The sequence below is a fragment of the Felis catus genome, chromosome B2, assembly GCF_018350175.1.
Source record: "Felis catus isolate Fca126 chromosome B2, F.catus_Fca126_mat1.0, whole genome shotgun sequence".
Classification (NCBI taxonomy): domain Eukaryota; kingdom Metazoa; phylum Chordata; class Mammalia; order Carnivora; family Felidae; genus Felis; species Felis catus.
The window spans coordinates 65118749-65135855 of record NC_058372.1 but is presented as its reverse complement, the minus strand read 5'-3'; the positions used below and the strand labels follow the sequence as shown (position 1 = coordinate 65135855).

The following is a 17107-nucleotide window of genomic DNA, read 5'->3' as shown; positions in this document are numbered from 1 at the left end:
TCATTTTTTAATGGAAAATTTCTTTGTATTCAATATATAGTGAATATAGATTTCAATCGTACTTTTCTTCTATCAAAAGTAAGTACATTCACTTAGGCCTTAGACTATTGTGACCGGTACAATAACTTGGCCAGAATATTTGTCTACACGCTGATCTATTTTAAGGGTATTATCTGAGAGGTTAAATATACCAACACATGGATTTGTGAACCCTATGGCTTTAGTGTAACAAGGGAACATATGCTAGATAGGCTTCAGCATAAGGATAAACCTGTGGTATCCAATACAGTAGCCACAACCCACCAGTGTCTACTAAGCACTATGAAAACAGACATGCAAAATATCTATACTTTTTAATAGACTATATGTCATAATGTTATGTCAGATATCATTGTCAGATATATACTGGGTTAAAGTATTAAATTTAACTTCATCTTTTTAATATGGTAACCAGAAAATTAAAAATTATAAATGTGATTGTGTTATACTTCTATTAGCTAGCACCTATATAAAGATATTAAAAATGTTACGGTGTTGTTGTAGTCAGAATATTCTACTGACTTGAACAATTCTGTCTTGTTTTAATACCAAACAGAACATATAAGGAAATAAAAAATAAGTAAAAAATATAAAAAAGATTTTTCTGGCTACTCTTGTATTTACTTTTTTCTTGGGGAGAGGAATAATATATAACAAAAGAGGAAAAATAGAACAATTTCAGCTGTGATTTTAGAAGACCCAATAGCCATTTCAACTAAAATTTCTACTACAAATATAAAAAAAATACAACATATATAAGTTAGATTCTACTGTTTTCTATTACAATATAGAAAAATACAAAAGAATTAAAAACAAAAAAGTAAACTTCTCAGTAGAATGTTATGACAACAGTAAAAAAAGGGTGTGTATATCTGTGCCGATTATTCAAGTCCAGAAATAAACAGCTCATAAACAAATAAACAGATTTAGTCTAGAAAGATTGCTAAAGAAAAGCTTTAAGCAGCCTCTAAAGAAGAGAAGTGGGTTACACATTAGCATCACTAACCATTTTTTCTTCAGGGTTTGTAAAGAGGGAGTAAACAAATCTCCAGTGACTGACTTCTAATTGAAAAGAAAAAACAATTACATCCAAGACTATCAATGATAACCAAGTTTACTGAGATAGAAAGTTCCACTACGATGGAAAAATTAGCTGCTCAAAATTAGGAGACATTGTAATACAAAAACATTGAATACATTTGAATTAAAATCAGAATTATTTATTAATCAATTAAAAGTGTTAAGCAAAACTGTGCGTGTATGTATAATGTGCATTTATTTTGTAAGGCATCATAAGATCTAAGATAGACATAACATTTTTTATTGTCAAAATGTAACTTACTGCAAAATGTGATCTATATCAAAGAGTAGGTTGACTAAACAGCGAATATAAATTCACATGGCAAGTTTTCTACCTAAATGAAATTCTTACTTTAAGTTTGGGGAAGACTGCTGAAACCTACAAATACTATTTATCCTCGGAACTAATAGGAAAGTGATCCTCCCCTTCAGATAACTCACTGAACCTTATCACATTATCAGCATACTGAAGGCTCCCTGAGTAGTGTGTAAATAAAACCACTGAACAGGAACAGAAGGGAAAAAGCAGCAGCCAGAAGCAGTTACAAATTACATCACACCATTTGCAACAACATTCATGGAAATATGTGTATGTGTGCCCTCGGGCTGACCCACATACACATATCTCTAGGTAGACTTGTATCATAAGGGGAGGGGGGAATGGAGACAGTTAGCAAAGTGAACATGAATGAATAAACCTGTGAGACTCACATGAAACAAAACAAAGTGATTAAAAAAAACCACTAGTACAAATGACAGGGAATTAAGAAAGTCTTTATTTTATACCTTTCTCGTTCTGGTGAATGCAAACTAGTATCTGGTCTCAAGCAGTTGGTACTAGCACTCCTAGCCCTGTCAAGGGAGGGCTGCAGTTCACTAGTGCCAGTGCATTGCATCCAGTGGTAGAAGAGAAAGACAAAGAAAACAAAGAAAGGAAGACCATGTTAGAGAGTAAAGCATAAAATAATGTCCCCTTTACATAAAATGTAGAATCACTGTGATTCAGTTCATAAGGGTGTGAGAGAGCTGACAGGATGGCAGTGCAAAATTTTGTTTAGAAAATGAAACTAAACAAAGATTATGCTTGAATTGGGTTGCATAATTTTTTTAAAAGGGTCTCAGACTGAAAAAAAAATGAGACTAAAATCACACCTTCTTATGAAAAAACTGGGATACAAAAAGCACTAAAACAAAATGCCTAAAACTTCATTACCAAGAACAGATGCCACACCAAAACAAAATGAAGGACATCAGAGAAGAAAAAATTTACAACTCAACTATTTTGGGTCACAACACTAGACAAGGGAAGTGGAAGGCATGACTTCCAAATGTTCTTACCTAACCAATATTTCATCAGTAAATCTCAATACTCTTGTGTTAAAGCATTCATGATGAAGGGGAAAGTCCTGTCTAGTCACTGACTTGGTTTTGGTATGTGCAGGCAGAATTGAGCTTCACAAATCAAAATTATCCAAAAATAAAATAATATAAAATTAATTATCATAATTAAAATCAACAAACAAAATAACATAAATGACAAGACAACTAGAATTCTGATATTTGAGTAATTAGATTTCATTTAGAGAGATAATCTAGAATAAATTTTATAATTAATTAAAGTTATTTTTAGATATCATTAATTTAATGTTTCTCTGCATATAATTACTCTCAAAGAAATGGTAGTGCTTTATTAGAATTTAAATTTGTTATTTTTAGTAGGCAAGGGATTCAGGATTAGTTTACAACTGGGACTCACTGTCATGACTCTTACCTGTAAATATTCCAGTGAGAACTGTTCTCTAATAAAGGCATCTTAGGCGGTAATGTTTTATAGTGCCTAACAAAATATCTGGAACGTGGCCACACAAACACGCAGAAAACAGAAAAATATACAGGAAGCAAATTTTACTAAGACACAAAAAAAATAGGAGGCCTATAAAGCTAAAATCAAAGACACATCTTTTTTTTCCCCAGAATAACCACAATAATTATTTGAAGGTAGAAGAATCATTAAATATGGAATCATAGACATTGTTTTATAATTAAGATACTCAAAATTATAATTGCCTTAATTTGAAAAATATCTGCTAACAAACTTCTATGAGTTAATCAATATTTAAATGTACTCTTTAATCCTTGATTGAATTTTATGCCTGCTTCTATGGAAGTAAACAACTCATACCTAAACGTACTAACCAAATAATTTATGTAATTTGGGAATTAAAATATGACTGAGAGAGTTAACATTCTAGTAATTAGCAAAGCGCTGACCAGCATGGCAGGGAGAAAGCTGATCACTGCATCAGACTGCAGTAAGAGAAGGCAACACCAACACATCAAGTGGCTGCAATGGAGGAAATCCTTCCCATTTATTGGCTTCTGAATTCAAATCCAACCACAGGTAAAATTTATCACTGGAAATTAAATGGGATGGGCAATAGATGCAAATGGGAATATGGATTTTGATTTCGCAGAAAATGGCAGAAAAAAGCCCAACTTTATCTGAGTTCTTTTAAGATCTATGAGGGATTCTGGATGGTTTGTACTACACCAAGCACAAACTAGGTCCAGTTAATTAATTAATTTTTTGATGATTTAATAATGTTTCTACAAGTTTAATTGCTGTTAGGAAAGTCCCTTGTCTATTTTGGCCTACATTAAAATACTATAAATAGGGAAGGGAATAAACATTTGCTAAGGACATACTAAACATTTAAACACCCCACTGGTTTACTCATATTTATACTAATGGCCAAATGAAAGGAAATCTCTTAAAGCTTCAGTTTAAAAATATATTCGAGTACCATATTTGAATACTAATTGAGGACATATTTTACTGAAACTAAGGATTTTGCCTACTTCACAGACAATAGTCTTATTTTCAACTCTTAGCCTTAGCAAAATATCTCTAATACCAGTTGCTATATTACTTTTTAAAGCAATTGGTTCAAAAGTGATTATTCAGGAACACTCTAACAAGGATTAGCAAAGAATGTGAAACAGAATGGAAAATAGCATAATATTTATTTATAGTATGAAGTTCTAAATTCCCACCTTGGCTTTACCACTTAATGACGGACAGCTATTGAATTTTCTGTACAACATTACTTTCTTGGGTTGTGTTTTTATGAAAAAATGGTTTAATGGTTAAATAAGTAAATAAATATTATTATAAATACTAAATTATAATAATTATAAGTTATAAACATAATAATTGGATATTATGTATTAATTATAAAAATAAATAGGCAGAAAATGAATTAAACAACATGAGACAGATTTCTTTAGTATATGACTTTAACATACTGTGCATATTAAATCAGTAGGGAGGGACTGTAATTTGCAATGTTTCCAAAATCTGTTTGACTCACAAACTCTTTTATTGGCACAGCACCAACTCCTCAGAATCTAATTTTGGAAAAACTAGATTTTCCAAGTTTGGTGGAAAATGTCAATAGACCTGAATTTGAATCCTTGCTCTGTTACTTATAAAATTAAACTTTCTCAGGATCTTTCCTCATCTGTAAAATTAGGATAATAACATTCATATAATATAATTACTGCCAGGGAATTGAGATAAAGTATATTAATGACAATACTATGCTTGGTGGCCAATGAACTTTATTTTCATTGTTTGCTAGAAAGTAGCAAATTCTTAAATTTTATTCTTCAAATTCCAAAGTAAATATGATATTATGTATTTTGAAGATTGTACAAAATAATGAAATTACCAGTATATCATACTTTTCATATCCTCGTATTTCACCTTTAGAAGTAGATAACATGGGAAAGAAAAAAAATATATTTAGCTGTTCTGTTTAGACTATTGGTCTAAATTTATTTTGTTTTTGTTTTATTGTTTTTACAGTTATAGTCAAATCAACAGAGCTATGAGAAAAAAAGAACATTGTTCCTATAACAAACTATTTGTCAGAAAGAACAAGTAATAGTAAGCCTGGGCGGTTGAGCACTATAAAGAATTTGAGATAATATTTACAACATTTCTCATTTTATATTTTTTCCCTAGTTCACAATCATAACTACTATTTCCTCATTTTTCCCCCCATGGTGCTACAAGCAAACATGAAAGTAGTTATGAGTAAGCTAATTTTATATATATATATATATATATATATATATATATATATATATATATATAAAGTTGAAATAATTCTTATTAGCACGATCATGTTTGCAATACTGAGCAGAACCATATGTTCCATCTAGACAAAATAAATCCTGCATTTGACCAAGTATTGCATGCAGGTGCTCCAGGTCTAGCTCTTCCTTCGCCTTGCTACTGTCTTTCTGTTGGCCAAATATATGAAAGAGTCTGTCTGTGTGTTGGTTTGTTTCACTGACTTTCTATTTCCTTACTTTCTATTAACTCTAAATTGACAATAAATATTTACAGACTGCATTCTATGAATAATCTGTAAGAGATTTTATGCATTAATTTATTTATTCTGGATGTGAAATCTAAGATGTAATGAGATGACAATAAAGTATCAGGTTCTTAGCTCCAGTTTACAGGAGAATATTCCATCCCCTTTTCTTCTCATCTTTAAAGAAGCATCATATTGTTTGTTACATGCTTTTAGGAGGAAGTCTGTATTGTAACCCTTCTGGACTGGTGGTGGGGGGGATGGAGGGAGGGAAGGTTTAGAAGTCAAAGGTCAAAGATTCTCATTCTTCATCAAGAAGGAAGCTGATGTTCAGTCGGCAAAAAGTGACTGCTGAAGATTTTATTAAAAGCAAACAATATCTGGGGCACCCGGGTGGCTCGGTCGGTTAAGCATCCAACTTCGGCCCAGGTCATGATCTCACGGTTTGGTTAGTGAGTTCGGGCCCATGTCAGGGTCTGTGCTGACAGCTCAGAGCCTGCAGCCTACTTCAGATTCTGTGTCTTCCCCTCTCTCTCTGCCCCTCCCCTATTTACGCTCACGCACGTGCTGTCTCTCTCTCTCTCTCCCCCTCTCTTTCTCCAAAATAAAGAAACATTTAAAGAAAAATAAATAAAAGCAAACAGAATATCAACCATACTAGATTCCAAAAGGAAATTTTAAAAAGGCTAAAACAAACTTATAATCACGAAAACAGTAACACTGCCATGCACAGATAAGACCTCTTGTGACTAGACAGGTGTGTGTGTGTTGTTGGGGAGGTTGGGGTGGGGGGGCTGCTCCCTGGTGAGCATTTAGAATTGTAATTGCAAAATTGGCTCCTCAGTTTTAGGAATGTGTAAAACAGTTCCAAAGAGGCTCATGAAAATCAGTCTCTGGATTCTGAATATACAAACAGGAAAGCAGTCTGCCTGGATTAGAATTGAAATATATTTGGAACCTTTCCACAACCTCCAATAAAACAAAACAAATTTTGAATTAATTTAACATATTTGTCATCATACCATTACGGGAGAGAAGAAAGAATAGTAGAATGGAAAGAGAGTCATCACACACAGTTACCATTACCAAATCCCTGTATTTACCTGGTAGTATGGAGGCATTCTGCACTTCGTCCTCGTTTTGCTCTGGGCAGCATAAGAAGCTCACTGCACAGACAGGATGGGTGGTGAATGGAACAGATAAATCATGAGGCATTAAATGACATGGGTTATGCCAATGGTATGCCGATGAAAACATGAAAAGGGAAGAAACCAGATTGTCTGCACTAGCATATTTGCTTGAGAGGTTAAACAAAAAGAAACATGACAGTATTTTAAAAAATTTAAACAATAAAGTACAAACATTATGGTCAAAGTCCTAGCTGTTGCTGATTTGCTATTATATCTCCAAGTGACTTTACAAAATACTAAAACAAAACTAAACTAAACCCTCCCCAAATAAGACATAGAAATCTATTTCCAATTCCAGATACTTGGATATTTTAAAGACCTTTGAAAGGCCTATACACCTGGCCTTTCTCATGCTAATTGGAACCCTAAGCATGATAGTCCTCTTGGTTTCTACAGCCACTAAAAACACAATATCACATATTAGTTTTTTTTAACCAATCATGAATATACTCAATTAGAACTGTTTTATTTTAAGATTGTACTTTTTCTACACTCAAATTAATCTCACTTTATTAAATGCCTTGGTCAAGAAGTCCTTTTTTCCATCCCCACCTAACATCATAGTGGCCCCAATGAATGTTGACAAAGTGACCCTCACTCAACTCAACTCAGGCTGAGCAGTGTGGAATCCTATTCCTCAGAGTAGTTCTTGTCTCAGTACCCAATATGACTACACTTTTGAAGGTCATGGCACCACTTCCCATGGTAGGATGACAATAAATGGTTAAGAAGCTCTACTGAGTTCTATGTCCTTGACTACACAGGAAAAAGTCAATCATTAAGCACCACTGTATCATTTCCCTACTCCTTCCTGAAAGTTTCTCTACTTTAAAAAGCCAGAAGAGGATATTCAACAAGGTGGGTATCCTAAAACCTTAATTCAGATCCTGAGCTTGTGGTCTAGCATATTATACAGTTATGTGGTTAGTTTGAGAAGAAAGTCTATGGGCATGTAGAACAACAGAGTCGTAATGTAGATTTTTAGTAACTGTGTCCAGGAAGTACTTGTTCACATGAAAAAATCCATCTCAATTATTTTGTTTTTTATAGAAATACATTTATGAAAATTAAGTATATAAAAATATTATTACTGAAGTCCTCACAGAAACTCTGCAACATTAACTTTCAGATGACCTGTATCCAAAATTGTTTAATAACATAAAAACATATTTTTCTAATTACATAAATAACATCCCAAAGACTGCATTCCACAAAATATAAAACATTGAAAATTGCTTAGGTAGGTTTCCTTCTAGAAGTTAGAACAACAAGCTACACATTTTAACCTGGCTAAACATAAATTTTGATCTGTAAAAAAATGCACACATTATGACAATATAATGTTAGCCAAATACTTCTTAAAGTTGCATTTCTATTGGGATACCCAGTTGTTCCTTGAGAGTTAAATTTTGAGTGATTAAATACTTTTACTTTTTAATGTACTATGCCAAGATATTTACCATAAGTTAAAACAGAACAAACAAAAAGTTATAATGTTGAGATCATAATTTGAACAAATACCTGTCTTGTTCTGATAAATACTGACTATCCACATCTCTGGATCTGTGATCAACTGGACTTCGGGAGGCATCATGGTGTCTAGTTGGAGAACGTGACCTTCTTGTTGGATGAATTTCATCTAAACTCCTAAAATGATTACAAAAATTCGTATGCATCAAAGTGAATCATCTTCCCAAATCAGGCCGACAGACTAATGGGGAAGATTTGACAGTAACTGGCAGATAACTGGCATGGCTTAAAAAGTTTTGGCATCATAACCAAATACATATTTTATCAATGAGCTAACGGTATTTATTCTCTGAGTGCTCTGCCTGAGCTACATTTCTTCAACCCTCTTTTCACCTCTGTCAAAAAAGGACCACAATTTTCATCTGCATATTTAATTAAAATTTAAGAAGTATGTTTCAATAGAAGATAAAATATGGCACTACATGATTTATGCTTTATATACTTTTCTAAGCATTTAAAGTGCTTCAAAGAGACAATTCTAAATTTCTTAAAAATACAGTCTCCCTAGGGGCGCCTGGGTGGCTTGGTCGGTTAAGTGTCCGACTTCGGCTCAGGTCATGATCTCACCGTCCATGAGTTCGAGCCCCGCGTCAGGCTCTGTGCTGACAGCTCAGAGCCTGGAGTCTGTTTCAGATTCTGTGTCTCCCTTTCTCTCTGCCCCTCCCCTGTTCATGCTCTGTCTCTGTCTCAAAAATAAATAAACGTTAAAAAAAATTAAAAAAACATAAAAAAAAATTAAAAAAAATACACTCTTAACCTCTTCCTCTTTGCCATTTCTCTCCACAGGTTATTCACTATGATACAATGTTTCCTAACAGGAGAGAAAACTAGCAAACAATACAAGATAGTTATTCAAAAACTGTGCTTGGGACATAAACTTCTTCGACTCCCTGGAAAAAAAATTTCTTGAGATTCAAGAACAGAATGTAAGATAGGTTGGGTAATGAATAAAAAGACATTTTGCCCACAAATGATTCTGAAGAAAAGAACCTGACTGACCAAGCCGTTATTTCATTTCAGTAACAGTCTTGTGGCAGCTTACATTATATTAAAATTAAAAAGTACTCTCAGAGACACTAAGCCCATCTTAAAGCCTACCTCTGTAATGGCACATTTGGTAAACGTGAACGCGGCCTTCCCTGATCATCGCCGCGGTGAGGAGATACTGAACGTGAGCGGTGATGAGTTGTTCTTTGCTGTTCTGGCACAGTTAATGTTGTAGATTTACTTTCTCTAGCACTAGACCTATAACCTACTGGCAAGAGTACACACAAAAAAAATCTGTCAGTATTCTTCTATAACATAAACTTTAATGTGGAAATATCAGATTACATCTAAAGCAGCCACTGACCTACGAAAATAAATGCCATGCAATCAATATTATTAACCTTTCTCTTCAAAACTATTAAGTATACGTACATAGAATGTAACATATACATGCATAAAAACAGGCTACAGATTTGTTCAAAGGTACCATGGAGATACTGAATATGAATATGACAGTTGATGCCTCAGACATTATAATGAGTTGGGATACTATTTTAATTCAAAAAATGAATGAGTTAGTGATTTTTCAGCAACCCAGATCAAGAACTTGACAGGGAACTATAGTTAACAGATAAGTCAATGCTTGGAAATTTGGTGTCTCTTTAAAAGTTATTTGAACTTTTCTTCCACAGGATAAACTATCTTGGCTGGATTTCAAATGGCTTTGCAAATAAGAAAATGAAAATATCATCATATAAATTTTAGTTAACAAAGAAAAGTACTAGATCTTCATTATTACAAATACTGACTGAATTTTGCAAACCACATATAATACTGAAATTTTCAAGTGAAAATAGTGTATGGATGGAGATGACTATGGCAATAATGCAGAGAAGATTAACCCTCCTATAGAAACAATCATCAAATCTACTTGAGACATCTGAACCTATTCCACAAATGTGTTGGTAACATAATTAATATAGTTAACATAACTGCAATTAGAAATAAATTCTAAAATTGATTCTCCCTTGAAGCAAAAAGGTTTATATCATCTTCTGACTTAGTTAAGATAAAATAGCAATCCAATCTCAAATCCACAGTAACAGTTTAAATTTTTTTTTCGCAAGGGTCATTGTTTGCCATTATTGAAAGCAAAATAAAAAATTCTGTGGCCAAAGGAAAATGATTATATTTACAACTACATAAATGTACATGAAACATGAAAACATTATATTTAATTGGGCAGCTTGAACTTTTCTTCATTTATTTGCTTCATAACTGCTATATTATTTTAAAATATGCCATGAAACATCATTATTAAAGGCAGACTAAAAATCCCCAACAATTTATTTTTTCTGATTGTACGATCTTTTAACTAAGCTTAAAGTATAAGGAAGGTCTTTTAACATTTTGTAAAGTAAAATTTGACAATATTGAGATCAAAGAAGCTCAACCACTCTGCCATTCTGAAAACATCAGTATAATGATCGAATAACATAACCATAAATGATATAATTTATAATTTCATATAGTTAATTTTATAACAAAAATCATAGCAATTAAGCTATTATTTTGTGTTTTGTGTAGGGAAGTTTCTTTGTCATTGTTAAATTGTATAAACTGCAATATTAAGTCTAGAAAGAAACCAACTAAATTTACATGTAGTGAATTTATTTCACAGCTCATTATAAAACATCGTGGTTATTTTTAAAGATAATTAATCCAAGGTCCGAATTACATAAACATTTCAAACTACCATTTGTTATCACTTGATAACATTTTTTATCAATTATACAACAATTATGGAAGGTGAAAACTGAATTGGAAGCACCATTTCAAGATTTCAATGAATATTCATGTTATATAAATAAAACTTTCATATTTTATATAATTAATCACTATGAAATAACAGGGAATTAGACATCTTGCTGTGAGAAGGATATAAATGATTTTTTTCCCTTGGATTCTTTGTATTTATGTAGAAAGTAAGATTTTTTAACTTATCCTAATTTGTATTCACAGTTGTTTTTTTACCTTTTAATTTATTTTATTATTATTGTTTTAATATAATTTATTGTCAAACTGGCTTACATACAACACCCAGTGCTCGTCCTAACAAATGCCCTCTTCAATCAGTTTTTTGCTTTTCAAGGTAATTTGGTTTTCTCTGTAGAATGTTTATTATTGAGAACACATTCTAGCTTCAGAAAAAGTTGGGAGGACACTGATATTTTATGTTCATTTCAATGTTTTAGTTGACTCAAAGTTTGTTTGTTTGTTTTTCACTTTATGTATTTGCAATAATGCTCAGAAAAGTTGAGATTACCATGGGGCTGGCTCCTGGCTGGCTCAGCTCAGTCAGTTAAGTGTCTGACTTCGGATCAGGTCATGATCTCACAGCTTGTGGGTTCGAGCCCCACATGGGGCTCTCTGCTGACAGCTCAGAGCCTGGAGCCTGCTTTGGATTCTTTCTCTCTCTCTCTCTCTCTCTCTCTCTCTCTCTCTCTCTCTCTGCCCCTCCCCCACTCACACTCTGTCCTACTCACTCTCTTTCACACTCACTCTCTTTCAAAAAATAAACATAAAAAAAGAAAAAAGAAAAGTGAGATCACCACGTCTTGCCCCATAAAAGGGAATTCTGTATATGATTATTTTTATTCTTCTTAAGCAGCTAAAGTCATTTATTTCAAATAACCACAAAATTATGATACAGTTAATAAAAAGTAGCTCTGAATGTCTCAACTAATTTCAGAACCTTAGATTCCCTAAGTGGAGATAGGTAGTAAGTACATCAAACAAGAGCATAGAACTCTGTGGTTCTAGAAAGGCGAACATATTTTTCTAAAAAGAAAATTTAAGGTTCAGCTGTGGTAGGGCATCTATATAAATAAAGGTTTTGGGGGCACCTGGTGGCTCAGTCAGTTAAGTGGCCTATTCTTCATTTTGGCTCAGGTCATGCTCTCACATTCATGAGATCGAGCCCTGTGTCAGGCTTTGCACTGAGAGCACGGAGTCTACTTGGGATTCTCTCTCTTCCTCTCTGCCCCTCACTCACTCATGCTCATGCTCTCTCTCTCAAAAAAAAAAAAAAAAAAAAAAAAGAAAGCTGTTGAACTTCTTGGGGAAACACAGAACCAGAAACTTCAGAGTATACTGAACATATGCAGAACCAGTCTCTACTTCTAAACAAACTTCTCTTCCTATTGGATGCTAGGAAATGTAGTAACAAATTTGTAGTCAACTTCTAAAAGCATATGAGAATGTATCATGATGCTTATTAGCTTATCCCTTCACTTTATTTTAGCTGCTTGCCCTAATTTTACCCCTTCACTTTATTTTAGCTGCTTGCCCTAATTTTACCAATGTCTCATCTTCCCTCTTTATTTAAAATATATTATATGTTACTTTCCTACATTGTATTTTTCACACCTGCATATATCTTTAGAAGCTACCATATGTCCATTTTGGATCAATGAAGACTATACCTGAAAATATAAATTAATTTCATTATCTCTCTTCTTAATTTATGATCAGACCTCTGGAACATAATATATTATTGGTTATTTATTTGTTATATTCTATCAAAAATCTGCCTCATTACCTTTTAAAAACTAAATTAAAATGAATATTACTTGAAATGACAATTTAGGCACTGCTCCTATATGATAAAAGAGATTATATACATTAATAAAAATCATAATATGGTATTTCAGTACGGAATAAAAATATTTTTAGAACTCTGTGTTTTTTGGTGGTATTCAAGCACTAATTCCACCTGTAGTGGGTCCCATAACTTCCCATTTTGGTACCTGTGTGATCTTTCAGGGAAACGAGAAGAAACTTACCATTTCAGTAATTTAGTGTTTATTCAATTGGCCGTTTATACTTTCATCCATTTGCTATCCTGCCTCATCATAAAAAATATGAAATTTTAGGTGAATAAAATGTGAGAACTACACATAGAAGTAAATTCAATTTAGATGAGCTGGTAATAACATTAAGGCTGATTAATAGCCAAGATTCTTGTTAGAAAGTTTTGATGACTTTCTTAACAGGAATCATCTGATTCCTATTTAAATATGTCAGATTTAATGTGCAATCACCTTTCCACTTTCAATTTTATAAAAAACCAATATTCTATTGAATGTTGTGTTAAAGTTTCTGTGGACAATGTGTCTAAATATTATGATACTTTTATAAATAAACAAAACAAAATAAAACATTAAATTTTACCCACTATTATTTAAAACTCTTCCACTCTGGTATCAAAGAGTATTATCTAAGAGTATAGATGGGTACAGCAGCAAGTTCATTGTTTTTAAGAATATTTGCTAATGTCATACAGTGATTAAAAACTATATTTTCTCTGAATTACAGGAAGCAAATGAAAGCTAAATTTAGAGAACTCTCCATAATTTCTTGTACTTTTAAAGAAGTTTTATGTTTCTCTCCAAATTGTGAATTTAGTCACTAGTGTGGAATTGGTCTACTGACTTTACCAAAATCATTGCCCTCAAATTCAGTGCATCTCCATCTGAGAAATGACATAAATTAAGGGGTTATATGTCAATATCTTCCTAAGGAAATGCCTTTAGTAACTCTTATTTATACATCTCAAGATTTTCACTTTACTTACTTATTTGGTATTTCCTTATTTTGTATTAGTAAATCAAGGAAATAACATAGAATTAGTGCCAAGGAAATAGGCCTTTACTACTTGGTTCTCTCACTTTCTGACAAAAAAGTGTCAGATGAGAAACTGAGATTTGAACCAGACAATGCCACAAAAATTTTACTAACTTACACAGCGATAAAAAAATGTTGACTTAAAATGAATACTGAATCTTTCTAAAGCATTTCCTTATTTTAATACACACATACACATTCTAGGTATAATAAGTGGTAAACACATCACAAAAGCATTAAAAGTTAAGCCATGCTGCATGCAATTTTAAATCCTGCCATGCACCTGTCTCAGTATATTCCATGGAAGGCTACATTATTTTCACAAACAGAAGATGGAAAATCGTAGGCATACAATATAAAACATAGGAAAATGGAATTTTTATTTGAGAAAATGAACCATATCCTTTCAAAATAAAATTCATATTTTTACTTATGCTCAGAGCATTGTGAAATGATTTCAACCTAGCTAGCCATGCTTCTAGAAAAGAACCTAAGTTAAGTGGGAATGTTAATGGATAGTTACTAGTACATTTTAAACTTTTTTAGTAATTTGGAACACAAGTCACCATGGAATAATATAATACTGATTTCTCTGTGCTATAAATCTCCAGTTCAGTATCCCGAATAAGTCTGGAAATTGACAGTGAAAACAAGCATAAGAAGCACAGTGAAGCGGAGCCATGCTCTTCACCCACGCACCTGGAGGAACTACTCCAATACCATCATCAACCTCATAATCTGAGATGTCACTATCACTGATTCGCTGAGATCCTGCACAACAGTAAGGCAAACAGATACCTCTGTGTCTTGTTGGTTTATGAAATGTTAAAGGACAGGGTCAAAAAAAATGTTTTTTAAAGCTACTTAACGTTACTACTAAATACTTCTGAACAAGAATAATACAAAGTAAATGCTGAGCTGATAAAAAAAAAAAAAAAAAAAGGTTTGTGATCCAAGGATAACATTTTCTCAGTATTTACTCTTTAAATCATTTAAGACATAGAAGGACCGGAATTTCATACAAAATCAAAGTAAGATTTTGACTTTTCAAATTATTCTTTAAGTATATACACTGTTTTCTACCCAATTAGGTGCCCTCCTCTGCAGTTCAGGGTGGATGTGGCTGGGTGGAAAGGTTAAAAGACTTTCTTGGCTGGAGCTCTACTGAGCTCATATTATTAAAAAAGGCACCATGGCTCTTTATAAAACATTTATGTTTATCCTTCAAAATTAGCCATTATTCTGCATTAAACATTAGCTTTGAGAAAATGATTGATCAGAGAGGCACTAACATGAAAAATTCAATTATATGAGGAACACAATCAGGTTCTAGATTACCAAAATGAAGCTTCTAAGTTTCAGTTGATTATTTACTCATAAATCAAAATTTAATGGATACATGCAGAAAAGAATATTGTTCTTCCCAATCACCAGATGAAAACAACAAACATACTTTACAATGTGTTTTAAAAAATGTTTCTTATGAATAACAATGTTAAAAATACCCAGGAGCTATAAGGTTATCAAGAACCTTATATGTAGCAACTCATCAATAATAACAAAAATTACTTTATTAGTTAACCATTCAACAATTCAATCAGTACTGGGAAAAGAATGATTAATTCAGAGTTTTTAAACTCTCAGCTCTGGAATCCCTCTACTGTACTATCCATAATACTTGCATTAGGGAAATGTAGAAAATAGTTTTGCCAAGTCTTTTTGTATAAATAATTTTCCAGTATTTTGATGTCTAATAAACATTTGAAAAAATATCTTGAATGTTAATCTCTAATTTGGGTAACTAAAAATAACTTTAACCTACTTTGTAGTTTTTTGCTAGAGCTTTCTCCATGAATGTGTCGCCTTGGCATGAAAGGTGATGGCTGAGGCAGAGGTAGTGAAGATTCATCATGCGTCTGAAGTTTATACCAATGTGGCTCATCATCTAAAAGTGCTGTCTCCAATTCTATGAGGATCTGAAAGGGCAGTTCTTAAATTAAATCAAGCACCTTGACCAAAACATAATATAAAAGCTATCATAATTAATACATATCACAAAACTTCAATAAGCATTTGGCTCGAATCTTTACAATATACGTCACCTCTCCAAGAAATTCACTCTCTTCTTCTTGTACTCTTGGTTGATCCCACACAGTTATTTCTAACATCCGTTCTCTAAAATCTCTACGATGTACATGTGAATAGACAAATGTTTGATTCCATTTTGGTTCTAGCACTTTCTTTACTGTTTTAGTCCTCCTTTTGCTTTTATCACTGAAAAATAAGTATGTTTTGTAAATGAAAAAGCAAAATAAAGTATATGCTGCCATCTACTGTAGTGACATGTAATACCACTATTGGGATTTTAAATATTTTTAATTCATAACTTTTAACATTAAAGTCTAAAAAGACCACAGAGTTTAATACTATCCTAATTTTAACTACAGTGTTAGCAGTAGTTATGATAATAGACATATATACACAAAGGTACATTCCAAATGATGTATAGCTATCTAAGACTAATAGATGTATAAACAAGGTAATAAAAAATTTTAAATTGGTAAATTATGTTTTTAAAAATACAAGGCTTGAGGGATTTTTTTTCAGGGAGAAAGTTTATTCCCTCATAGAAAATGATTTATTATACCTTAAAACTATATCACAGGTGCATGTGTATGTTCAAACTCATCAAAATGTTCACATTAATTATGTGCCATTTTTGGTATATCAATTTTACCAAATAAATAAAACTATATCCCAGGAAACAACAGTCTACCTTTTATATTAGTAAGAATTTTTGCATATTTTTTTCCAAAATTATTCACTACCTTCTATCTGGAAGAAAATACATTTTCACATAGGGATTCCTGGGACGCCCATCTACTCTTGTCGGTAAATCTGTTGCTTGCAGAACATTTACAATCAGCTGGTGTCCCACTTTATCATACCACAGCTTTACCTGAGATCGATAAAGAAAAGAATCATTTGCACAAGCCCTAAGATATTCTAATTCTACAAAAAAATACTATTTTTGAAGAACTTTTATAATTATAAATACTATTTTTGAAAAGAATACGAATTTGAAAGCATAACCACTTACAATTTGACTTTTCTCTTTATGTATTTTAGACATGACTTACAACTGTCAAGCCTATAGTGTTATACTCTCTTAGATCATGTTATGAAAATAAAACTGATAAAAATTTTATT

General features: G+C 32.5%; 1 protein-coding gene across 49 annotated transcripts in view; it reads right to left on the bottom strand.

Annotated features, from left to right (window-relative positions):
* RIMS1 (regulating synaptic membrane exocytosis 1) overlaps window positions 1-17107 on the bottom strand; it is a 490562-nt gene that overhangs the window by 147382 nt on the left and 326073 nt on the right. For 18 of the 49 annotated variants that reach the window (XM_023254106.2, XM_023254107.2, XM_019830833.3 and 15 more), the window contains 8 exons: window positions 16726-16856; window positions 16000-16171; window positions 15720-15873; window positions 14597-14668; window positions 9323-9479; window positions 8216-8341; window positions 6608-6670; window positions 1906-1995 (listed from right to left, as the gene is read on the bottom strand). In XM_023254106.2, coding sequence (XP_023109874.2) covers window positions 1906-1995; window positions 6608-6670; window positions 8216-8341; window positions 9323-9479; window positions 14597-14668; window positions 15720-15873; window positions 16000-16171; window positions 16726-16856 — 965 coding nt within the window. Of the gene's footprint in view, window positions 1-1905; window positions 1996-2890; window positions 2969-6607; window positions 6671-8215; window positions 8342-9322; window positions 9480-14596; window positions 14669-15719; window positions 15874-15999; window positions 16172-16725; window positions 16857-17107 lie in introns of all 49 variants that reach the window. The other 31 variants (XM_023254102.2, XM_023254104.2, XM_023254121.2 and 28 more) reach the window with 5 other exon arrangements.